The sequence below is a fragment of the Rattus norvegicus genome, chromosome 10 (genome assembly GCF_021556685.1).
Source record: "Rattus norvegicus strain SHRSP/BbbUtx chromosome 10, alternate assembly SHRSP_T2T, whole genome shotgun sequence".
NCBI classification, from domain to species: Eukaryota; Metazoa; Chordata; class Mammalia; order Rodentia; family Muridae; genus Rattus; species Rattus norvegicus.
The window spans coordinates 63,346,228-63,372,380 of NC_141543.1; the positions used below are offsets into that span (position 1 = coordinate 63,346,228).

The 26,153-nt window shown below is 41.8% G+C and overlaps 1 protein-coding gene and 1 non-coding gene across 5 annotated transcripts in view; both read left to right on the forward strand.

The window, feature by feature from the left end:
• Positions 1-26,153, forward strand: part of Zzef1 (zinc finger ZZ-type and EF-hand domain containing 1) — a 137,110-nt gene that overhangs the window by 28,850 nt on the left and 82,107 nt on the right. For 3 of the 4 annotated variants that reach the window (XM_087570546.1, XM_087570545.1, NM_001427300.1), the window contains 10 exon segments: positions 1,942-2,086; positions 6,167-6,361; positions 7,751-7,922; positions 8,432-8,631; positions 10,559-10,769; positions 14,072-14,188; positions 15,004-15,182; positions 17,265-17,363; positions 22,267-22,358; positions 23,030-23,178. In XM_087570546.1, the coding sequence (XP_087426672.1) occupies positions 1,942-2,086; positions 6,167-6,361; positions 7,751-7,922; positions 8,432-8,631; positions 10,559-10,769; positions 14,072-14,188; positions 15,004-15,182; positions 17,265-17,363; positions 22,267-22,358; positions 23,030-23,178 (1,559 nt within the window). 4 annotated transcript variants of the gene reach the window in all.
• On the forward strand, positions 19,171-19,308 carry LOC120095437 (small nucleolar RNA SNORA48). The gene has a single exon (XR_015632500.1). It is a non-coding gene; the product is annotated as a small nucleolar RNA SNORA48 (small nucleolar RNA).

A 26,153-nucleotide genomic window follows, 5' to 3' on the forward strand; every position in this document is an offset into this window, starting at 1 on the left:
CTATTTCATTTTCAAGCACAGCTTGTCCCTGACTTGTGTTTCAGAGTTACTGGCAGAAGGTAATTGGAAAGACAGTGATTCAAAGATGAGATATATGTCAGGACCATCGACCACCACCAAAAACAAAAAGATTGGGCTTTAGGCAAACCTGTTGGGCATTTTCTTAATTAGTGATTGATGTGGGAGGGTCCAGCCCATTGTAGGTGGGGCCATTTCTGGGCTGATGGTCTTGAGTTCTATAAAAAAGCAACTAAGCAAACTATGTAATGGCTCATAGCATCCACCCTTCCATGGCCTCTGCATCAACTTCTCCCTCCAGATTCCAGCCCTGTTTGAATTCCTGCTCTGACTTCCTTCAGTGATGGAGTAGGATGTAGATGTGCAAACCAAATAAATCCTTTCCTCCCCAACTAGGTTTTGGTCATGGTGTTTGATCACAGCAATAGTAACCTCAACTAAGACTCTCCCAACGGTCTGCAGATGTGTACAGTGGTAAAGCCATTGCCTGGTGTGAGCAAGGCCCTGAGTGTAATCTCTAGACAGTTCTCCTAACACACATACCACACAAAATCCTGCATGTATGGGACATATCTTTCCTCTTGTACATTGTACTTTGATTAGTGTAATCTTTGATCCTATATACTTTTTGGACACTCTTGTCAGACTGAATAGAGCAAAAATAATGCTATGATTTTTTTCCCTTGGCACATTATTTCTAAATTCTCTGTCTCATCCTACATTCATGCCTAAAGTTTCTGGTTACAAATGTGGGAATCTCTATCTGTTCCTGTTGAATAATGTACTGTCTGTAATGTACATCTGTAACGGGATGGAAATGGGCATTGTATCCATCCTGGAACCTTGGTGGGTTATTTTCCTGATCATGGAGCAGAGGAGTAAGGAAAGAGGGCCGACATTTTGAGGAAATGAGGCTCATTTCAGAAAGGTTGGAAGACTCTAGTAGTGAGGACGTATGTGAGTACATGTGTTGGTAACGGGACTGAAACCAGGGCACAGGGACTGAGACTGGGAGAAAGCACAGTGAGCATGGTCTTGTGGCAAGGGAGCAGAAGGTTATACATTAGAAAATGAACATTGTTCTGCTAGGTGCTGTAATTGTATGGGACTTTATTCCTGGGGACCTTGTCCAGGCAGTAGCCTGTGAATGTGGGAACTCGCTTATGTTTCAGATCAAACAACTCACGTATATATAGCTATTAGGGATTACTAGTATGCAAATCAAGTCCCATGCTGAACCAGGTTTCCTAAATAGCCTAGCATGAGGTTCACAATGGTTAGAAACACTAAAGCAGTAGGCCAAAGTACGCTTTGTGTTTGGGTCACTGAGAAGGCCCAGACTTTTGTACCCATTTCTTTCAGATTTTCACTTTGTGTTTAACATTTTCTATTCTTTACACTCTTCGCAGTTGTGATCAAACTTTAGAAAGCATGTAAGGGAGGAAGGGCTTGTTTTGACTCAACTGAGAAGGACTGTAGTCCATCCTGCTCAGAACACCTGTCAGTAAACACATGAAGCCATGTTAAGTCTATATTCTAGAAGCAGAAAATTAACAGAAAGTGAGGTCAGGCTGTAAGGCTCAAGGCCCATACACAGTGAGCCACATTCACCAGTCAGGATCTACTTCCTAGAGTTTTCATAACCTTCTAAAACAGTACCACAGGTCATGGACCAAGTGTTCAAACACATGGCCGAGAGGGCACATTTTCTATTCCAACCACAGTAATTTACAACTATTGAAAAATTTTACAGTGGATGCTTTCTTCTGAAATTATTTGGAGATGTGGAAGAATTACTGCTTTGGAGGAGAAATGAGGTTATAAAATTGTACATACATACATTTCATAAAACACAAAAAGCTAATATCCTGAATCTTTGAATAAAATACATATGTATACATATATTTGTATCTTACCTTGTAGGCCTTTGCCCAGTTTGATGCTGAGGGAGATGGGACAGTTGATGCTGAGAATATGTTGGAGGCCCTCAAGAACTCCAGTGGAGCCAATCTTCAGGGGGAGCTGAGTCATGTCATCAGACAACTGCAAGCCTGCTCTCTTGTTCCAGGTAGGTACCTACCTGAATTCTGAAGGCTCACAATGTTCTCTTAGAACCAAAGTGCTTTCAGTTAGCAGTAATGCATCTAGCATAAGCCTCATTGGTTATGACACTACTATTGTACAAAGCTTAGAACAAAAATAAACTTTGTTGTGCTGTAGACTGACCCAGCTGTGGCACTATGAATTCCCCCAAAGCATTCATTAGACACATGATCTCAACGAAATCAGTGAAATCATCACTTTCGTTACTCAACAGTGATGGTTGGACAGTTTTCTGGTTTTCTACCCCTTGTTCAAGAGACCACCTTGAGTAGGTCAGCTTGTTGATCCCTTAAGAAGCATCCCTGGCCCGTGCTGTGCCCGTGCTGTGCCCGTGCTGTGCCCGTGCTGTGCCCGTGCTGTGCCCGTGCTGTGCCCGTGCTGTGCCCGTGCTGTGCCCGTGCTGTGCCCGTGCTGTGCCCGTGCTGTGCCCGTGCTGTGCCCGTGCTGTGCCCGTGCTGTGCCCGTGCTGTGCCCGTGCTGTGCCCGTGCTGCATGTTCTCAGCATCCTGCCCTCTCTTCTGCATAGCTCTTCTTTACTTCCTTTTTTCCTTCTTTCTTCTTTGGCAACATATCTTTGTAATTAGTTCATTTCAATACTGTAAGCTCCTTTAGAATACTGACCTCTTATTTTTGCTTTGCCCTCTCATTTTATTTTTGGCATGTGGCAAACATTTTATTGTTATTTTCCAAATATTTTACTTTGAAATGTTAGTGATTTTTATAAAGTAAAAATTGCTAAAAATTAAGCAATGGTACTTCTACCTGTTATACACTTAAAAAATACTGCCTTTAATTTTTTTTGCTTGTTTATTTTGTTTTCTTTGGTTCATGTTCTTCATCTCTCTTTCTCTGCCCCCATTTCCCTACCTCTGGTGTGTAGTGAGGCTAGAACCTATGGCCTTATATGTGTTAGGTAACACTGGACAGCTTCACTATATACCCAGCCTGCTCTGTGCTTTTAGATGATTTCCTGGGTGACTCAGACTTATGTAAAGACAGCATCAGAACAAATCTACCCCTCTTTTTTTTTCAAATGAGATGCCAGTTTAATTTGAAAGGGAAATAGCATTGCACATCATCTGACCTAAGAGTTTTGCCTGCTCTGTACACCAAGTGACAGTACTTAGTGTCTCTAGGGCAGGGGTAAAGGCAGGATAAACTTGGCTGATGGTGTGACTCTAATGGCTGTTGATCTTTCTGACCTTCCGCCAAGTGATGTATTGAGCCAGGGAGGGAAAATATCTGCATCTTAATGGAGAATGAATGGTTTTTTGTCTTTTATTATATAATTGTTATAGGACATCATAGGTAGCCTGTATTATTCTTAGTGTCATGGCAGTTAAGCTGAATTTTGAATTTCATTTAACTAGCATATCTTAGCATTTATAGTCACTTCCACCTTTGCATTGCAGGTATGTGTGTAGTGTTGTTTGGATTTCTCAGATTGTGTGTATGTGCATGCGTGTGCTGGGGATCAAATCAGGACCTCATAAATGCTAGGAAAGCACTGTGCCTCTGCACTGTCACCTGAGTCTTGGAGAGATTTTGCAGGTTGAGAAGGAACCGTGTGCCTGAAGGAGGGAAGGGCTGACAGAGATTGACTCAGCGTCCAGATGCTGAAGTGCTCACGTGGTGTGCTCAGGGCTCAAAGCTTCCCATTTAAAAATATGTAGCAGTATCACACATAAAAGAATTATCATAGTCTCAAGCCTGTGTAAGCTGAGGTCATCTGTGTGGCCTTACATAGTTTCCTGTCCCCTCTCAAATGCTCTTCCATACTGAAACTTGTCCTTGTAGCTCACTGTTGATATGTAGAGTTCACAGAAATCCATTTCTGTACAGAACCTTCCTAGCACTGAAAATACTTTCTTTGCTTTTTTTTTTTAAAGATTTATTTACTTTACCCCTGCCTTTACCCCTGCCCTAGAGACACTAAGTACTGTCACTTGGTGTACAGAGCAGGCAAAACTCTTAAGTCAGATGGTGTATAAGAGTCCACTGTAGCTGTCTTCAGACACACCAGAAGAGGGCATCACATCTCATTACAGATGGTTGGGAACCCACTATCTGTGGTTGCTTGGAATTGAACTCAGGACCTGTGGAAGAACAGTCCGTGCTCCTAACCGCTGAGCCGTCTCTCCAGCCCTGAAAACATTTTCCATTTCAGCATTGTATGTGTGTGTGTAACTCACATGCACACATACAATAGTCTGTTGTTTGTATGGGTTCTGAGCAAATTCATTGCAGTTTCAGCAGCCTCAAGGATGTAAAGCCCTGTGGGAATGGGGAGGGGTTGAGTTTTTAGAAATCATCCCTCTCTAGGGTTTGAACAGGGCATATAATCAAAATAAGCTACTTTAAGTATAGAACTTCTTAGCATCTTGCTCTATTCAAAAAGTTACTGCAGAGTTTTTTGTTTTCTTTTGTTTTTGAGCAGTTTGGTAATTTTATTTACATTTTTACCCTTATTTATATTAAATTTATTTACATCCCAAACACTGCCTCTCCCAGCTCTCCCCTAATCCCCAGAGTCCCTTCCCTATCCTTTTGCCTCTGAGAGGGTGGAACCTCCCTGGTTATCCCCCACCCTGGAGCATCAAGAATCTGCAGGATTAGTGGCATCTTCTCCCACAGAGGCCAGGCAAGGCAGCCCTCTTCTGCATATGAGCTAGGGGCCTTGGTCCAGCCCATGTATGCTCTTTGGGTAGTGGTTCAGTTTCAGAGAGCTCTCAGTGGTCCAGGTTAGTTGACACTGTTGGTGTTCCTTTGTGGGTCCTATATCCCCTTCAGGACTTTCAATCCTTCCCCTAAGTCTTCTAATGAATCTGTTTGTTCTGCTATTAAAGACAAGTTCCTCAGAGACTGCTGGCATCTTGATCAGAGGCTGTTTACATAGGTCACTTGAACTTGTGAAAAATTGTCAAATAATACAATTATGTAACTTTCTTGTCATCATACATTCTGATTCACTTAAAAAGTGGAGCAAAAAAACTACAAGTATGTCTCTGCTTCCAGAAAAACCGCCATGCTTATCCTTGCTCACTTTACCTGGTGCTCCTGGACGATAGGAACCTCAACTTGAAACTCACTAATTTAGGTTCTAAGGAACCAGAAAAGGAGTCTAAACAGTGGCAGGTGTGGTCTGTGTCATGTCTTCATAAGATTACTTGGGATAATTATACATTGGAGTCAGGAGACATTCCAGGAATCACTTAGAGCATTTAAGTGGGACATTCTGAGCAAGAGGTGTTGAGATTGAAAGAAGATGGAGCATCAGGCTTTAGATGAGTCATACACTGGGGAGAAGGACCTAGAATGGCAGGAGCAGCACAAGGAGGGAGTGGAGGAGTGTTCCCTACCCCGCCTTCTTCTTGCTATCTTATGAGTCACCTGAACTTCATTTCCACCCTGTTGTAAAGCAAGGCTGCCTGGCCTTTGCCACCCCTGGACAACATGCTGTACCTCAGCTCACCGTACTGTGGGGGCCACATGAGAAAGTACATGCCAAGTACCTTACACCACATAAAATCCTGCCAGAAACTGTAGCAACGGCAGCAGATGTTTTGTTGTTAGGGCTTTAGTGTGAACACTAAGTTCCAGGGGATCGACACCCTCTTCTGGCCTGTGTGGACCCCAGACGTGCATGCAATACATATACAAACATGCAGGCAGAACACTCATACATATAAGATAAAAATAAATAAATCCTTTAAAAACAGTTTTATGGGGCTGGGGATTTAGCTCAGTGGTAGAGCGCTTACCTAGGAAGCACAAGGCCCTGGGTTCGGTCCCCAGCTCCGAAAAAAAAAAAAAAGAACCAAAAAAAAAAAAAAAAAAAAAAAAAACAGTTTTATTCCTAACTGCTAAATTGTCTCTCTAGTTCCTGGAATTCTTAAATTGAGATTGTAAGAGGTTTGTTTCTTTATGAGGCTCAAAATTTCAGTAAAGTTAATGGCTGCTTTTAATTTAGCCTGGGGCAGCAGGTACAGGATGTGGGAGCCATTGTGGTGACGTCAGCAAACCAAGCCTGGGTTTATGTGTTTAGGTTTCATCGACATATTTTCAGAGTCCAAGGAGGGCCTCGGCACTCACTCGTCAATGATCCTGCGCTTCCTGCATCGCAATCGGGTCTCCAGCATGGTGATTCCCTACCCGATGTTAGACCACTGCAATAACATGTGCACCATGAGATCGTCCGTTCTGAAGGACTCTCTGGATCAGCTGCTACAAAAAGAAAAGGGTATGTGTATGGGGGAGTTTCCTGAAAATACTCTCCTATTAGTTCTTCCAGCCTTTAGTAAAGGGTGAGTCAGTTCTTTGTTGCCTGTATGTCTGAAAATACATGACCAGCTTGTAGCCTGAGAGTGTTCACCCTGCCTCTTTGTCTGTGCATATCTGATGATTTGAGTTTGGTCTCTAAAATCTGTATAAAAAGCAAGATACAATTTTGTACATCTGCAATCCCAGCATGCCTGGGAAGCACCAACTGGAAGCTAGCCAGCCGTATCTGGTGCGGCAGCAGAAACAAGAGAAACCCTGTCTCTCAGAAAGGTGGAAAGCAAGAACTGACTCTTGAAATGTGTTTTCTGACCTCTACATGTGTGCTGTGATGCTCATTAAAGAAAAAAACAAAACAAAACATCAGACTCTTCCAGTAAAAACACAAGCAGTCAAAATAGGCATTCCAGGAGCAAAATATATTTTCTCTCATATTAGTGATGCATTTGGCTGAGGTTTTTTTGTTTGTTTGTTGTTTTGTAACTATTCTTGGTCAGTTATTTAACGCTTTGTTACATGGCAGTAAGCACCCAAGTAAATATTAGTTGTTATAGGTGTATATATTTACATTGTGAATTTATAAACAATATATGACTTGAATTTTCAAAGAAAGGCTATTAACCCAGAAGAAAATTGGAGAAGGGAGGACCAAAAATACTCAGAAATGTAAATGGCTTTAAAAGCCTCGTTTGAGCCAGCAAGATGGCTCAGCAGCTGAAGGCACTTATGACCAGGATTGAAATTCCAAGTTTCATCTCCAGAACACACATAACAGAAGGAGAAAAGCAACTCTTGCAGTTGGTCCTCTGTTTCTGCACCTGTGCACTATGTATGGCATGTGCTTACCCACTCAAGTAAATAAATAAGTAGTCAAGCAAGCAAATAATAAATATGATTAAAAATAAAAGTATAATTAAAGAAATGTAAGTGCAAAGCATCCTTCCCTTGGTGTGGGTTTATAAAGATACCAGGTATGTGGCGTCAGAGCGTAAACAGTAAGAAGAGGGGCAATCATGGCTAATGGGTTCTTTGGAAGGACATTATTGTTGGGGTTTTTTGTTTGTTTGTTTTTTGTTTTTTGTTTTTTTTTTGAAACAGGGTTTCTCTGCGTGGCCCTGGTTGTTCTGTCCTGCTCTGTAAACGAGGCTGGCTTCAACCTCAGAGATCAACTGCCTCTGCCTCCTGAGTGTAGGATTAAAGGTGCACATCCCCACCACCCAGCTGGAAAGAGATTTTTAGGGAATGTTAGGTTTTGGAGCCAAAGGGTAAAAGCATGCTTCTGTTAGGTATTTTAAATGACCATTTTCTTTTTCTCTTTATAAAATTACTAAGCTCTGGTGTTTCTTTGCAGAAAGCCCTGGAGATCTAGCCAGAAGCCCAGAGATGGATAAGCTCAAGTCAGTAACAAAGTGCTACGCTTACATAGAAACATCCTCCAACCCTGCAGACATATACAGGATGACAAACGGAGAAACGTCATCCTACTGGCAGTCAGATGGTAGTGCCCGCTCACACTGGATACGGTGAGTAGTACATGTTTTATTCTTTCAAAATTTAGAATGTGGCCTGGAGATAGCTCTTCTGGGAGGTATAAATAGAAATTGTTACCTTGTTTCCTCTTAGCTAACCTATAAATGAGGGTTTACCCAGCTTTTTGGATGCATTTAGAATTGTGTCTTGGCCAGTAGAAGGATGTTGCTAGAATGTCCATATTGCCCATTTCTGTTTATACTAATAGCTTGAAAGGAAATATAAGACTATACTGAGTAGCTATATGGAGCCTTAGGGAGGCCATACAGCCTTTGAAACACATAGCTAGCATCTCAGGATAATCATTTAGAAATTCATCTTTACATATACAAATGTAAGGGTATATGTAAATACCTCCAACCTGCAGACATAGGGAAGAACAATTTGCACTTAAATTTCTTTAACCTGTATGTTTGCAGGGTTGGAGGATGTAAATGTGATGGGTTTGTGGCCCCACCAGTGCTTGGCCCATGGAAATACTGGTTTCTGTGCTGTTTTTCAGTTTGAAGATGAAGCCAGATGTTGTGCTTAGGCATCTGTCCATTGCAGTGGCTGCCACTGACCAGAGCTACATGCCACAACAGGTGACAGTGGCTGTTGGAAGGAGTGCCAGTGACCTGCAAGAAGTTCGGGACGTGCACATCCCCAGCAATGTCACTGGCTACGTGACACTGCTAGAAAATGCCAACATCAGTCAGCTCTGTGAGTCCAGCAGTTTTGGGTTGTGAGTGGAGGAATAGTAGTCGTTTTGTTTTAAGCCTTAAGGAGGCCTCTGAAGTTTTGAGATTTGATTTGCTTTTATTACACCCAGAGGGAAAAAATTATCATTATTTTATCTACTAAGTAATTCTAAAAACTATAGAAAAGCAATAAAGTCTTTTTGTAATTAAAAACATTGTTAATTTCTTACTAGAAAACTTTAAAATATGGACAAAGAAAAAATATTTAAAGTCTTACTACATAGAGATTGAAAAGTCAGAGGTGCTTTGGTGTGATTCTTTCCAGACTACTTCTTATGTTTATGAATTTTTGTGTGTATGTTTATACATATCTACACATAAAAAGTATTTTTAATAAAAAGATAGAATTATATATATTTGCATATAGTACACATAGCATTTCCCAAGGATTATAATACTCTGTTCATATTCCATTGTATTTTTATTGTTTTTGTTTTTGAGACCAGTCTCACTATGTAACTGTGGCTGTCCTGAAACTCTCTACATAGTCCAAGTTGGCCTTGAACTCAGAGATCCAGGCATCACTGCATCTCAAGTGCTAGGACTAAAGGCATGCGTCCTCATGCCTTGACTCTTGTTTTGTTCTGTTTTTTGATACAGGATCTCACTATGTAGCTCAGCTGACCTGGAACTCACTATGTACACCAGGATAACCTTAACCTCACAGAGATCCTCCTGCCTCTGCCTCTGGAGTACTGAGATTAGAGTTGTGCTCCCCAGGCTGGACTCTTTTGTATTTTAGCATGTGGTCATCTCATACCTTTTTTAAGGGTTATAAAAATATCTCAATTCTAACCTACCCTTTATTCTTGGTCACTATATTTTATTTTTCTAAGACAGGGTCTCTCTGTCTATCAGAGCCCTGGCTGTCCTACAACTCACTCTAGACCAGGCTGTCCTTAAATTCAGAGGTTCGCCTGCCTCTGCCTCCAAACTGCTGGGATTAAAGGTGTGCACCACTCCCGATTGGCTCTTTTCAATTTTTTATATTATACACTTGTTCACACATAGCATTTTTGAAATAACAGCTGTGTGAATTTTTTTTTAAAGATTTATCTTATGGATGTGAGTACACTGACCCTGTCTTCAGACACACCAGAGGAGGATGTTGGATCTCATTACAGATGGTTTTGAGCCACCATGTGGTTGCTGGGAATTGAACTCAGGACCTCTGGAAGAGCAATCAGTGCTTTTAACCACTGAGCCATCTCTCCAGCTCCCTTTTTTCTTTTCTATCCTTATGTCAGTTAGGGAGCCAGAGTGCTTCATGGCTTGTTTCATTTCTTCTAATGCTTTCCCAGGCTAAGAGTGCTTTTGCTTTGCTCAAAGTTTCTGAGGCCTAAGGAGGTGGTGTCTTTATGTCTTACCCCTACTCCGAGAAGTAGTTATGCTTGTAGACTAGAGGCTTCCTGCCTTAGGCTGTGCCACTCTTTTCTCAGTTGTATCCTTTTAAGCATCTTCCCTCCTTCAGACACCTGAACAGCTGAGACATCTGAAAGTGAGTCTTGTCGTGTCCTCTATTTTGCACTTGATTGTTAAAAAGACATTCTCACAGCCATCTGTGAGGCAGACACAGAAGCTGCAAATGCTAGGAAGGGTTCTAGAGATGTCAAACCACACTTTCAGTGAGAATTCATACAACTGTGTGGTTTTCACAATCATAATGTTCTGAAGAATTTTAATCTGCATCACTCCTAAGATTACACATTTTCTAGTGATTTCTCAGATCCATGAGTGCTTTTGAGACAGGTTAATTTTACACTAGTTGCATTGTACACATCACTTATTTCTGTCATTGTTATAAATTTTCCATTTTGCTTTTAGTTATGAAACTACTGTTGCTTTAAAAACATTAATCCAATGCTGAACTTGTTGCTTGTGCTTGACAGATGTCCAAATAAACATAAAGCGTTGTCTTAGCGATGGATGTGACACTAGGATTCATGGTCTGAGGGCTGTTGGCTTTCAGAGAGTAAAGAAATCTGGAGTCTCAGTCTCTGATGCTTCTGCAATATGGTATTGGTCTCTGCTGACATCTTTGGTGACAGCGTCTATGGAGACAAATCCTGCCTTTGTCCAGACAGTGCTCCACAATACTCAGTAAGTCACTCTGGTCCCCATGCAACCTCCAGGGAGCATCCCAACTAACCCTGCCCCCTGCCTGGGCTCAGCTCCATCTCATTAATGTTCTGACTTTGTAGACTGAAGAAGTGTCTGTTCCACCTTCCTGCCTTGCTGACACAGTTCCTCCACTGGCTTTCTTCATTAGTTCATTAGTTCCCTGACCTGAAGTCATCCATGTTGTCCCTATTCCTTATGCATTGGAAACAGTTATTCAAGTTTATGTAACATTTAATATTAGCATTTTCAAATGTTGGCTCTTGTTTTTCTGAGATGCTGAAGTGCTTGTCTAAGTCACCCTCACTTTGTAGGTGGGCATCTTCCCAGAGCACAGAGACAGGGCAGAGATGAGCCAATTAGAGTCTAAGTGTTTGGACTCCCATGTTGGGGGCTCTTTTCACTAATAAGTTAAGTCTTTTCAAGGATACTAGACTAACTATTCTCTTGTTGAAGGGTCCCACCAGTCAAGTAGAACAAAAGCTACAGCCTCCTCTCAGACTGGGGGTGTGGGCTGGGTTGCTGCAAGCTTGAAGTACTTTTCTTCATAGTACGTTCCATCTAGACAGGGCTATTTAGTAAGACCCTAGTTTGCAAATGGTGCCTCTTAGTAATGAATTGTGGTGCAGTCTATCATGACAGGAAAGGCACAGCAGCAGAAAAATGAGGCAGCTGGTCACATTGTGTCATTTTGTTCTTTTTATTTAGTGTGGGACCCCAGACCATATAGTTATATACCACTTACAATCATGGCGGGTCTTTGGTCTCAGTTAAACCTCTTTGGAAATGCTCTCACTCATACTCAGAGGTTTATATTCTACGTGATTCTAAATCTAATGTTGATAATAAATATTAAACATTACAAGGGCTTTAGAAAATGTTATTTGAAAACTCAGCTCATTGCTGTAAGGTTGTTATTTCTGGTTCTTTCAGTAGACACAGCCAGCGAATTCACATTTATATAGAAATAAAATGCAGGCTCACACACATATTTACAACTGTATTTCTGCATTCATAATACTGAGAACTAAATTTACATGAATATTTCCACCTCCAGTTCAGCACCGTAGGATTCATTTTAGTGTTCTCTATTTCTCGATGTGTCATTTCCATCTCTGTTAGTAGGAAATGGCTTCTGTCGTCCTTCACTCATTAACTTGTTTCCTTGGTCTTTCTCTATGCAACCAGGTTTCTTTGCCCCTTCCGTTGCACACAACCTCCACATATCCTTCCTGCCCCAGGGCCATTAGCAGGACCACTGATGTGAGCACCCTTGCCCAAGTGGCCTTTTATCCCTGAGTTCTATACCCTGTGTCATGCCACCCTTCTCATTCTCATTGGCACCTTTATTCCATACTGGTCGGCCCCTTTCTACAGATACCTCTCTTACTCTGCTCAGGCTCCGAAACAATGTATAGGCCACCCACAGCACCATTGCCACCCACAGCTCTACTTCCATGAAGAGAGAAGAAGAACTTTCAATCTTAGTTTGCTACTGGTTTTTTGCTTGCTTGCTTATTTTGAAATAGGGTTTCTACATAATTTTGACTGTCCTAAACTATATAGACCAGGCTGGCCTAGAACTCACAGAGATTTGCCTGCCTCTACTTCCTGAGTGCTGGGATTGAAAGAGTTTGTTGCCACATCTGGCCCCCTACTTTAGTTTTTTCAAAGAATATTTCAGAATATTCTTGTTGCATTGCCTTAGTACATATGCAATGTACTTTCACTTCCCCTAACTTTTAAAGTTCAGTTATCTAAAAGCAATACAAAATAAAAGCTGTACTTTGAGGAGAAATAATTAAAAATGTATTTGTGTAACCAATCAGAGTAAATATTTATTTGTGTGGTAGGAAATGAATCTCATAAATGACTCTGGTTTTGCTTTTCCTGACAGCTACAGCTGAGCACAGTTGTCAGCACAGTCCCTAATGACTGGCCAGCAGGCAGAGAAAACCAGAGAAGCGGGAGAGCTGGCACAGTCTTACGTTACTGTGTTGTCTGTATTGGGAAATGTAGAAATTGTCAGGCATGGTGCTATACATCTATCATCTCCACGCTCAGCAAGCTGGGGCAAGAGGATTTCCATGAGTTGGGAACCAGCCTGGGCTATGTAGTGAGTTTAAGCCCAGCCTGGGCTACATAGCAAGACCCTGTCTCAAGAAAAACAAAAGAAAGGGCTAATACTTTGCCCAGCATTTAAGAACTCCTAGGTTCAACCTCCAAGACTGCCAAAAACCAACCAAACAAATAAAAACCCTCTAGTCTAAATAAATTAAATGATGGACTAGAGAGATGGCTCAGTGGTAAAGAGTGCTTGCTGCTCTTACAGAGGACCCCAGATCAATTCCCTCGACCCACATCAGGAACCTCACAACCACCTGTAACTCCAGCTCCAGAGGATCTTATACCCTCTTCTCGTCTCCTTAGGCATAGTACTTTTACTGTATACACACACACACAGATCCCCATCCCTGTCTCTCTGTCCTCTCTGTCTTTTTCTGTGTTTTTTTTTTTGTCTCTCACATACACATGCATATACATGCACACAAAAATAAAAATGAAATCTATAAAAATAATAATAAAGGATCATCAATTCTAGAATTTTGAGGGTGGGTTCTTTGTTTGAGACAAGGTCTCACCATGTAATCCAGGTTGGCCTCAAACTTAATGATCCTTAGCCTCTAAAATTCTGGTGGGAATTACTGTGCTTGGCTTTTGATGTTTTTGTGTGTTCTTGGTATACCTTCAAGTATTTCACGGTACACTCATGTTCTCAGTGCATAGGCAGCCCCTAGTAATCACTTGTTACATAATTTTAGAACAAACATTAAGGTGAAAAGGCCAAAAGACTACATCAGGCACAGGACACAGATGGTATTGATCTGCTTAGGAAGCAATAATATTCATGGCACCTCTTTTGATGCCATAGATCCTGAGTTTCTTATACAAAATAGACTGTCTACTAAATTCACACAATACTTATCTTGGGGGCAGTTCTCCTGAGTCTGTGTCTTTTGTTCTCACCACTTATCATAAGTTCCAGGGAGCCAAGGAAGCTTTTATACAGGGTGATAGAATTTTTGCAAAAGAGGAAAAAGGGAAACCCTTCTAAACTGCTTAGCATATAATTCTTAGGGACACAAGTTCAGTTTATATTGTGCACCAGGGCTCTCCACAGGAGCACTGTCCACTAGCTCAAGAGATTCTTCAGCACAAGGTTTGATGCGCTTTTGTCTAGCATCACGTCAGCTTTGCTCTAATTGCACATGTCACCCCCTTAGGAAAGCATTGCAGCACATGCCACCGCTGTCCCTCTCTCCAGGATCTACGGACTTCTCAACTTTCCTCTCTCCCAATGTTCTGGAAGAAGTGGACAGCTTCCTAATAAGGATAACCAGGTAAAATCAAGGATGCTGAGGGGAACAACTTGTATGAAGTAGAAGGCATATATGTTCATTAGGTTCTTAAGAAAAACTTACAAGAATCTTTCCACTAAAAGATTCATTTTTACCATTACTCATTAGTAACCAAAGAGAAAAGGAAAAACCCATCCTAATAAATTAACCCTGGTATACCTCTAATATCACCCGACTTTATGAATTTGGATGCAGAAGAAGTTAGCCTCTGATTCATTTAGAAGAGATGTGTCCAAATCTAAGATGCCAGCCTCTTCTCCCTCAGCTGTGGCCTTCAGTTAGAGCATGACTGCGTGCAGGGCTAACAAGCCTAGTTGCCTATAGAACTGAGAAAGAGTGCCTTAGTAACTTTATAGAATGGATCACTTGATATGAGGATGCTTGGCTCTCCTCAGTGAGCCCTCAGGACATTACTCATTTCCTGAGATGCACAGATAGCTTTAAGTTTCTGTTATGGTGGTTTTTCTGAACGACAGAGAAATATAAAGGGGCTCTGTCCAGCCTAGCTCATTCCCAAGGAGTCTTGATGGAGACTGGCTGCAACCGTTCATTTCTCTTTAGCTTAATAGGATGCTTTGTATTACTACAGTTTCAAAGGTGACGATTTCATTTTCTGGCCCTTGGGTTGATTCTGCTTTTCCTTAGGTTAACTTAAGGATTTTTATAACACATTTCTCATAAATATCCAGACAACACGTGACAGGTTAATTCTACCTATAGGGATTAATTGCATGAGTTTAAACTGCCTGGTTTTCGTGTATTTCAGGAAGTGAAAGATTTTTTTTTGTTCTTTGTAGCTGCTGTTCTACTCCAGAGGTAGAACTGACTCTTCTGGCTTTCGCGCTAGCAAGAGGAAGTATTGCCAAAGTGATGAGCTCGCTGTGTGCCATCACCGACCACTTGGACACACAGTATGACGCGTCCTCCCTCATCTCATCCATGGCATCTGTCAGGCAGAGCCTGCTCCTAAAATACGGTAAATGACCGGGCATAATGGAAATGCTAGCAGTGGAGAAAGCGTAATACCCTCTTTTCAGCTGCCTTTGGCCGCTTCTGGCCATTCTGGGTAGTGTGTAGATAGGATTGCAATAGTGTTGACCTGGTCCCTGAGTGAAGACATCTGACTACTATCTTTTCTCTGGGATTGGTAGGGAGAAGGAGAGTGTCCGTGAGTCATTTATGGCAGGTTGGCAGAAGAGGATACCCAAGTCCCCTGATAGTTCTTGGATTTTCTAGTACAATGACTTGGAAGCAATTTTGAGCACAACCATCTTTGGTGAAGTACAAGTGTGTGTCATTGTGTAAGTAGAGAGCCTCGGTTGGAGTATTTCTCATCTGAAAGTAGGGAGCTCACTGAGACCTGGTACAGAGGGATTGTTGTTTCCTCTACATCCACACAGTAGCTGTACATGTGTGCCTGCCATTGCTTTCCCTGCCTGGGCCCATCTTAACACTTTGTAAATGACCTATCATGAGTCTCCCAGTCCTTCTCAACCAGTGCCCGTAAAGCTGTTCACAGTGATTGAAACCTGGCTGTGAGGAACAGCGCATTTACCAAAGCAGCCTCTAGTTGCAAAATTGTCTTCTAAGTTCAGTAACTGTTCTTATCCTCCTCAGTATTTCAGGCACTACTGGAATATTCCTACCATGATGTTTGCACAGTGTAATACAACTTTGTGGTTTATTTTATGTTTAACTTATAACGTCAGGCAATTGTCTTATGAACTTAGCTTCTCTCTACACTAGCAAAGTCTCTGGAGAAATGGCCAGGAACAGGCTCGGCTGAGTGGGAAGTTGAGTGGCATCTAGAAGCTGAAGTGTTTTTCAGATATATTTACCATTCATTTTGGGGTTGTTGGCATAGGGAGCAGAGGAGATGAGAATATGGCTGGGACTGCACATGACTAACAGTGGTTAGTCTGAGCTATGTTAGAGATTAGTGGGTATTTGCTATTTATTTGTTTACTTTTTTTATTTAAAGACAGGGTTTCACTGTGTACCTCTGGCTGGCCTAGAACTTGATGTGTAGACCAGGTTGGCCTCAAACCCACAGGTTCTACCTGCTTCTCCCTCCTGCATCCTGGGAGTAAAGGCATGGGCCACCACATCCAACTTGTTACATTATTAAAAACAATGATTTTGCAGTTCACTGTAGCAAGATTTGATTTTTTTCTTCAAACTTTCAAAATTTGCCTGGATTTATTTATATTATTATTATTATTGCTATTATTTTATGATAATACATACATATATGTGTGTGCATATATGCTATGGTACCTGTATGGAAGTCTGACGACAGTTGGAAAGTCAGTTCTTTTCTCCATGGCTCCAGGGATTCACTTCTGCTTCTTAGGTTCCACCTACCGAACCATCACTGCCCTCCTGGAGATAATTTAAAGAAAGAAGATAGAAAACATATATTTCAATACAGAGCCAGTAAAACTGATTTTTTTAAGCTTCAAAAGTATCTTGGGAATCCTTCCATATTTTGAGTCTGTAGTATTAATCTATATATTGTGATGTATTTGCTTCTGAAAAGGTGTTTTCCCAGAGGCCTTTCCTTAGCTTACTCAGATACGGGTTATGCTTTCAGTCAGGAGAGCAAGTAGAGGTAGCCTTAACTTCTGTGTAGTATTCCCATGCCATTTGACCTTTTATTTATCTATTTAAAATATGCTAAAATTTACTTTTATTATTCTTTAATTATGTGTCTGTTTGGGGATGTCATATTCATGCGGGCACCCTCAGGGTTGAGAAAAGAATATTAGATTCCCTAGAGCTGTAGTTATGAAATTTAGGTCACCAGGTTTGGCACTATCTTGCTGGCTTCTATTTTGCCTTTTATACAGGTAAGCTTTTAGCAGCCTAGCTGGTCATAGGCCCTACATTGCTGCCAATTTCTTTCTTTCTTTCTTTCTCTCTCTCTCTCTCTCTCTCTCTCTCTCTCTCTCTCTCTCTCTCTGTGTGTGTGTGTGTGTGTGTGTGTGTGTGTGTGTGTGTGTGTGTGCATGCACGTGTGCACCTAGCTTAAAACTTGGACTGTCTTTTCTATGGACAGGTAAACCCCTCCAGTTGACTCTTCAGGCTTGTGATGTCAAAGGAAAAGAAGATAAGTCCGGGCCTGAAAATCTTCTTGTGGAGCCATGGACGAGGGACGGTAAGTGGTAGATGGTCCATTGCTAGCATGCACAGGAGGCAGCTGTGTGAGCTTAACTCTCACCTTGGAAATTTCTCACATGTTGGTGTTTTAGTTATGTGTGTGCGTATATAATGTTTTAATGTGTATTGGTGTTCTGCCTGTGTATGTGTACGTACTGTGCGCCTACTGTCTTAGGAGGCCAGTTGAGGGCATCGTATCTCCTGGATGCCCTATAAATGGTTGTGAGCCCACATATAGGTTCTGGGAACTGAATCTAAGTCCTCTGTAAAGACTTGACATTAATTAGGAAGGCATCTTTTCTGCCCCTAGATTTTAGAGGGTTTTGCTGTTGAGAAAGGGTTTCACCCCGTAACCTAGGTTAGCCTCTAAGTCAGAACAGTCCTTTTGCCTCAACTTCCTCTAAGTTCTGGGATCACAGGCATGACTTACCAAAGATACTAGTCTTCACCCCAGGGTAACAGCAATGGCTTCTGTACACTTCGTCTGGTTCAGCTTTTGTCTAGATGGTAATGACTAGTAGACAGCATCAAGTATTTGACAGTCTAAGGCTGTTCAAAACAGAAGTTTTAAAAAGCAAGGACTTGCCAGGTGGTGGTAGTGGCTCAGCCTTTAATCCCAGCACTCGGGAGACAGAGGCAGGTAGATCTCTGTAAGGCCAACCTGGTCTATATTTTGATGAGTTCCAGGACATCCAATACTACATAGAGAGTCCCTGTCTAAAAACAAAACAAAAAATAAATACCCTCACCAAACCAAACTAAACAAATAAACAAACAAACAAAAAATAGAACCAAGACTCCTCTTCTTGAGATAGAAAAAGTGACTGCATTTAATTGTTTTAAAGTTTAGATTGACTTTCTGTTGAGTTGGATAAAGTATTGAGAAAGACAGTGGGTCCTTAGCACTATATGTCTGAGAGCATCTTTAAGAACATTACAGCTGGGCTGGCATTTGATATGTTGGAGCAGTCCTCTTCATCTGTAGCACGTATCTGTTTGCTTCATTCTGCTGTAGGCTCTTTTCCCTGTGCAGGTGTGTTTGTGAGCCTTTCCTTATCTTGGTGAGCACTTGGTCAGCGTCTTATACGTGTTTCTTTGCTTTTCACTATACTGCTTTGCGTCTTACTGATTCAGTGAAAGGGAATGTTCTAGCTGCTGTCAACACTGACTGGCCTGGCCTTCCTCTTCAGGATTTGGTTTTGTTGTGGCTTCTGATTTCTTCAGTATTGCCTCTTCCCTGTTTCTTATTGTCATTCTCAGTATCAAGGAGGTTCCCAGTTGTACTTCCTGTCCTTTGGTAACCTCTTACGCAATAAACTTGGCACAAGAAGGTTCCTTACACTCCTGAGCTTGCCAGCCTTCATAAGGAACTTTGCTTCACATCATCCATATCCTCCACATGGAAAGCCACAGCAAGCCACCTGCCACCAAAAGTGGAGTAAGGTTTTGGAAGGAGGTGGGGACAGCTCTTTGCTCCTTTATTGTCCCTTCACCTGAAAAGGTCAAAATGGTTTTGCTAAAGATCCTCTGCATTTTTCTTCTACTCTATAAAGAATTGGAATTTTTATCTCTATTGCATGTGGATGTAGAATTTTTGGCATCCGAATATGTACTTTTTGGCTTAGTTTAGTTCTGAGAGAGGATCTTGCTATGTTGCCCAGGCTGACCTCATCCTCATGGTCCTCTGTCCTAGCCTCCCAAGGACTACAAATGTATTCTCTGCCTGCTTTACAGCCCTACCCCCACCTGCTTTACAGTGTGGGGTTATAAACACTGTTGAGTTTAAAAATCTACACAGCGCCCCCTGGCAGTGGACAAGGAGACACCATGTTGGTGGTGGTGTTCTTATATCAGTCACAGACAGAGCAGATGGCAGGCCTTGCTTCATCCTAGCTTGATGCCTGGCTTGGTGGCCAAAGCTGTTTCATGCCTAGGGCACATGAAAAAAAAAAGAAGAAAAGAAGAAGAAAGAAAGAAAGAAAGAAAGAAAGAAAGAAAGAAAGAAAGAAAGAAAGAAAGAAAGAAAGTCTACACAGGCTTCTTTCATCTGAAAGACTTAATTTGCTAGTCCTGTACCTTGCCTGATTTGAATACGTCCTTATTCTTCATGGATTCTTTGCCAGCCTCCCTCACTTTTGTTCTCCAGCCTCCCTCACTTTTGTTCTCCTTACCTGGAGTGGGTGCCTTTTTAGGTTTAGACTGTGGCAGGTAGATTCTCTGTTTTGCCCGTTTGGTTTGGTTTATTGTGGTTTGTTGCTGCTGCTGCTGCTGCTGCTGCTGCTGCTGTTTAGAGTGTGGGGTATGGGCAGGAGCTCTTGGCTTTTGTTGGAACTCCTGACTGTCTGGAAGCTTGGGCTCTGTGTGGATTTTTTACTCAGCTGAAGAAATGGGCCTGAAGAACCAATGCAAGAGGAATGGCTTCTTACCCCTTAGAGCAATAGAAGCTTTCCCAGGGGCACACTTCAGCTCCTCTGGACTGGGGTGTTTCAGTTGTGTGAAATGCCACTAGACTACCCAAGAATGCTCAGGGAAGGAATCTTGACATTTGACACAGCTAATGTTCCTAAATTTCTGAATGAAGTTACTGTCACTGTACTTGGGTCTTAAAGGATAGCTGGCCAGTAGGAGCTGCAGGTATAGATGCATTAGATTCTTTAAGTCTATGGCTGGGTAATGTTTTACTCCTGTCATCGACTGGACAAAGTGGTGCACACCTATAATCTTAGCATTCAGCAGGGTGACATGGGAGTATCAGATATTCAAGGCCAGCCTAGGCTATATAGTGATAGCCTGTCCAAAAAGAAAGAAAGAAAGAAATTAAACAGTAAAACTAGGTGACACAGTTATTTGTTTTTTAATGTGTATACTTATACATGTAAGTATGAATATGTGAATGCAGGTCCACATGTGCCCCAGCAGGCATGAGTAAATCAGAAAACAGTCTATATCTGCCTCTACAATATATTCCTTCTTAAGAAAAAACCAAAACAAACAAAAACATCTATTTTGAGAATGGAGAGGTGGTTCTGAGGCTAGGAGCACATTCTTCTCTTAGAGAGGACCAAAGTTCAGTTCCCAGCACTTGCATCAGGTAGTCTTAGATCACCTGTAACTCCAGATCCAGGGATTCTGATGTCCTCTCTGGCCTCTGTGAGTACCTGTATACATGTAGCCCACATGCATCCACTCAAGCATCCATATAAACACATAAAATTAAATAAACAAATAATTTAAAACTTTAAAGCATTTATTTTGGCCTGAGATGCTGGCACACTTTTAACCTTCCTCAGTGGAGAAGCAGAGCCTGGCAAATATCTGTGAGTTTGTGGCCAGCCCGGTTTACATAGTGAGTTCCAGGCCAGGCCAGCTAAGCTACAGGGTGATGTGGTACATGCTTTTAATCCCAGCATTCAGGAGACAGAAGCAAGGACAGCCTGGTCTACAGAGTTGAGTCCCAAGACAGGCTACACAGAGAAACCCTGTCTCAGAGAGAGAGAGAGAGAGAGAGAGAGAGAGAGAGAGAGAGAGAGAGAGAAATAAAAACCCCTTTACAACTAATTCGTATAAGTAGGTTCATCCAGGACTCTGGGAATGATTAGGATTGTCTGGGAGTTTTGTTCTTAGAATTGTATGCATTTCTGGCACCATGCTGTCTTAAAATTGTAAATAGATTTGCTATTTGATAACATCAGTTGTAGTTTTATGGGTTTTTGCCATTGTACTGCTTCTCATCCCCGATAAAATCAGATCATATGACAGCATCTGTCTGTGAATTAGCGAAGAATCTCTTGGGTTAATTTTCATGATCTTTGTAACACATTTTGTACATTGTCTTGTGGAAACCCAGAGTCTAAGAATGTTTGTGTTATTAACTCTGGTATGGAATGAGAACATGAACGTCATTTCAGTGTTTTGACTTTCCAGGAGAATGATTGAAAGCAGGGCAGGTCCCAAGAGAAAGCTCAAGGAGCCCTGACTTGAGCGGGTCCTTGCACTACACTGTTACATCTTGAGTTTAACAACAGGTCTTCTTGTAAGTTGAGATGTAATTTGCAACCAAAAAAGGTATATGGCTCTTGTACAACTGTGAATGAATACACCAGACTTTTTAATTAAGAAAGGAACCAGTATCAATAGTTTATAGGAAAATTCATAAAACACACAAAGACAATGTTGGATTTACTTACAGTTAGTAATCAGCTACATTTCTTTTAATTTTTTTTATATATTTCTTTGCATAATAATCACTTGCGTTACCCTCAATATTCAATTCACAAAATTATGAAATGGCTTAGAGGCAGGAAAAGATGGAGCTAACTCAGAATGAGTTAGACAGGGTGCCCAGTAACCCCTCTGACTTCAGCCTCTCTCATAGCCTTTGCTTCAGCGTGTTCTAGAAGCTGACCAGCCTTCAGTTGCTAAACCTACTTGTTTTTAATCAGCTCAGTCAAACATTAGTCATGGCTTTAGGGATGAATCAGGAAGATGGTTGATCCTGCAGTTTTCCGTCTCTGATTGAAAATCACAATCTGAGGAGACTGTACTCTGTGTGTGTGTGTGTGTATGTGTGTGTGTGTGTGTGTGTGTGTTGTGTGTGTTGTGTGTGTTGTGTGTGTGTTGTGTGTGTGTGTTGTGTGTGTTGTGTGTGTGTGTTGTGTGTGTGTGTTGTGTGTGTGTGTGTGTGTGTGTGTGTTAGAGGATTCCTTAGCCATTCTCTTATTGCCTACTGCTTTTTTGCAGAAGGTAGAGGTGTGGGAGGGAACCATATCTGCTAAGAAGTATTATTTTTCTAATTGTCACAAAGGTACCAGAAAGGCTGGCTACCCTTGCTTTTGTCGATAGTAGATCTTGGGGCTGTAAACATGGCTCAAACATCCTGACTTCTTTTTCCTTTTTCTTAGGTTTTCTTACAGAGACTGGAAAAACCAGAGCAAGTACTATTTTTTCTGCAGGAACTGAGTCTGCCTTCCAAGTTACACAGATCAGAATTATGGTAATTTTTCTTCTACCTTCCTTAAATAGTGGTACTGTTCTTCAAAGGTGGATTAGGGGCTGGGGAAATGGCTTAGCAGTTAAGAGCACTAGGTGTTCTTCCAGAGGACCTGAGTTCCATTCCCAGCAACCACATGATGACCCACCATGTGGAACTAGGCATGCATGTGTGCACAGACATATCTGCAGTCAAACACCCAAACACATAAAATAATAAAAGTTTTTAAGGCATTGAGCTAGGCATGGTAGAACCAACACCTCTAATCCTAGCACTCAGGAGGCAGGGGCAGTGGATTTCTGTGAATTCAATGCTAGCTTGTTCTACATAGTGAGTTCTAGGTCTCTACATAGAGAGACCCTGTTTTTTGCTTTTGTTTATTTGTTTTAAAAAAGTGGTTTGGGTTATATTTCCAGAGGTCCTTGCCTGTCATTGGTATGCAGTAATTAGCTTCCTCTGTCTCAGTCCTGTAGCAGAGGGCAAGTGTACAACGTTAGATGCAGTTTTAAGTCTCTATAAACAGTGTGACTATAAGGATGGAGAGTCAAGGTAATGTTTTGTAGGAAACAGCCCCCTAACTTGCCGAGCATAGAAACTTGGAATATTGTTTTATTGGTTTCACTATGATCTTAACCAGAGACAAATCAGCAGAGAACTTTTGCCTCTGTTCCCAGGTTCGCCGCGGTGGCATCGGTGCTCAGTGTGGGCTAGTATTTGCCTATAACTCGCCTTCTGATAAGTTTCATGCAGAAGAACACTTCAAACGGTTTGAAAAATATGACAGATGGAAGCTCCAGGAACTGAGGCAGTTTGTAAAAAGCAGGTACAGCCCAGAAAGAAAATATGTGTGGTCAAAACATTGTATCTGTTCTCTTGCTGGGGTGTGGTACTGCATGCCTTTAATCCCAGCGTTTGGGAGGCGGGCGTAAGTGGACCTTTGTGAGTCTGAGGTTAGCTTCATGTACATAGTGAGTTCTAGGCCAGCCATTACTACGTAGTAAGACTCCGTTTTTAAAAAAATAAGGGCGGCTGGAGAGATGGCTCAGCGGTTAAGAGCACTGACTGCTCTTCCAGAGGTCCTGAGTTCAATTCCCAGCAACCACATGGTGGCTCACAACCATCTGTAATGGGATGTGATGCCCTCTTCTGGTGTGTCTGAGGACAGCTACAGATTACTCATACATAATAAATAAATAAAATTAAAAAAAAAAAGAAGTTAAAAAAAAAGGATGTATCTTTATTGTTGAATTATGCTTATAGAAAAGGTGCCACAGAAGCCAGAAATCATTGTTATTTTCTAAAAGCATCTGTACAGTGGTCTGTTAGTTTGTGTATAACTTATTACTTGGCCCTATCTATGACAAGGGTCACAGGTCTTTAGAATGGCTGGGGAGTGATACATGCCTTAGTTGGCAGCAGCCTGAGTCTCACCTGACCACTGAGAAATTTATGCTGTCCTGAACCCTTCTTCTGTCACTCAAGCATTTAAAATTTTTTTAAAATTCTTTTTAGATGTATTTAGATGGGTGTTTTGTATAGTGACTTTTTTTTAAAGAATTCTGGAATTTTGGTTTCTTTTAAAAACACAGAAATATAGGAATGTACTTTTGTTTTAGTCTCTAGTGTAGGGTTATGGTGCTGCTTCAAACTGCCCACAGCAGCTGAGCATGATTTGTTTCATGCTCTAGCAGAAGTGTGGTTTTGCCAGGTGCAGATGATTTCTGTGACTGTGTGACTTTGGAATTGTGAGAACTTTCAGAGGGCACATGCATATGAGCCCCGAGGCAGGGTCAGTGGTTGCTGGGCATTTAGGGAGGTGGTTGCAGTTGGTTAGTAGCCATGGTCAAGAAAGAAATCAGAATGACTCCTAATCATTCTCTTCCCTCTACTTTTGTTTCTTTCCTATATAGTGATGGGGGTAAAACTGGGGGAGTTAGGATAAAGAGTGGGAAAAAGAAGAACCCATAAAGTAGCAAAGAAAAAGTAGGTGCTTGAAGAAGTAGTGTGTAGTTTGAGCAGAGGGAAAAGTAGGCACCAGGACCTAGAGGTGAAGCATAGACAGTGAAGGAGCTGGTGATTGTATCACTGAGCTACACTGTCAGAAAGAGTGGCAAAGGGCAGAGCTGGAGAGCTGGGAGAGGCCAGGTCAGTAGAAATGTCTATTTGAGGTCTTAGTTTACCTTGGAAGCACATATGTGTAGCAGGGAGGCAAGCAGGCAGAGGGGAGAGCTTGTTATTGGGGAGGTAAGAAGAATATGAAGGAAGTCAGATGTGTTCCAGAAGAACTGCTCAGTCTTGTGTTGCAACATCATGGATAGAGAAAAGCAAGCAGAGAGGCAGAGGCTGGGAGAAAGCATGTGGCCCAGGAAGCTGAAGGTAAGAATGGCCTAGACCAGCACAGGACCTCCATAGCAGCAGCAGCAGTAGTGGAGCAAGGTGGCCTGATACAGTGGGCCCTGGGGATGACTGAGGAGAGAGCAGGAGAGGTAAGGAGGCTGGGTAGCAACAAGTTTATGGTGTGGGGTCTGGGCAGGTAGAGAACTTGGTAATACCCTTCTCTGAGATAGAACATGCCCCAGGGAGAAGCAGGAATATGGGAAGACAGCTCAATGTTAGCCTTCTTGGTAAGACTTTGAGATGTCTTACAGCCAGTCAGACAAACAGGTCAGCAGTTTAGAAGAGATTCTTTTTTTTTTTTTTTTTCGGAGCTGAGGACCAAACCCAGGGCCTTGAGCTTGCTAGGCGAGCACTCTACCACTGAGCTAAATCCCCAACCCAGAAGAGATTCTTGTAGACAGACATGACAGTCTTTGAAATGTTTGTTAAAAATATAGGATCCAGGTATCGTGCCTCATGACTGTAATCCCAGCATTCAGGAAGCTGAGTAAGATCACTGAGAGTTCAAGGCCAACCTATGCTATAGATTAAGATCCTGTCTCAAACAAAACTAAAGGAAACTGTAGAGATAGAAGAGATGGCTCTGGAGGACCGTGGACTAGACAGACATAGGTCCCCTGATGAGCAGCACTACTTAAGAGAGACAGAAAACTCAGACAGAGAATAGGACGCAACCCAGACTATACCCTCAGAAATCAGGGAATGGGTGTACTATGGGTCATTAAGATGAAGGCTTAAAGTAGACATAGCCACAGAGATCATTGATGACCCATCAGATAGTGTTGCCCTCCTTATTGCTGATAGGAAGCTATAACTGAGGATGAGAGCCCTTGGACTTGCCACCCATGCTATTTATTGTATTTCCCAGGGTTAGTGCAGTCTTAAAATATGGCCCAGTATGTGCTATTAGGCATATATGTGCATATAAATCACCAGGGGATCCTGTGAAAATACAGGTCTGATTCAGTAGTTATATGAAGGACCTAAGACTTTTTTTTCTTTCTTTCTTCCTCTTCCTTCCTTTTCCTCCTCTTCCTTCATTGTCTGTTTGTTTATGGTTTGTTTTTTGAGATTAGGTCTTACTAGCTTGGGTAGACTAGAACTTACTTTAAGGCCAGGCTGCTCTCGAATTTGTAGCACTCTTCTTGCCTCAGCTTCCTTTGTGTTAGACTTACAGGTTTCAATCACCACACCCAGCATGATTTCTTTTTTAATAATGGCTACAGGTATCACCTAATTTTAAGCAACTATGTTCTCACTTTTGGGATATTAAAATAGGTCTTTTCCTCTAAACTTTTTGTCAAACAAGGGCTTTCACATCTTATGCAGGCTGTTTTTTTTTTTTAACCTAAATATAAACTTATTCATGAGTCCCTTAATGATTTGATCTGGTTCTAGCCT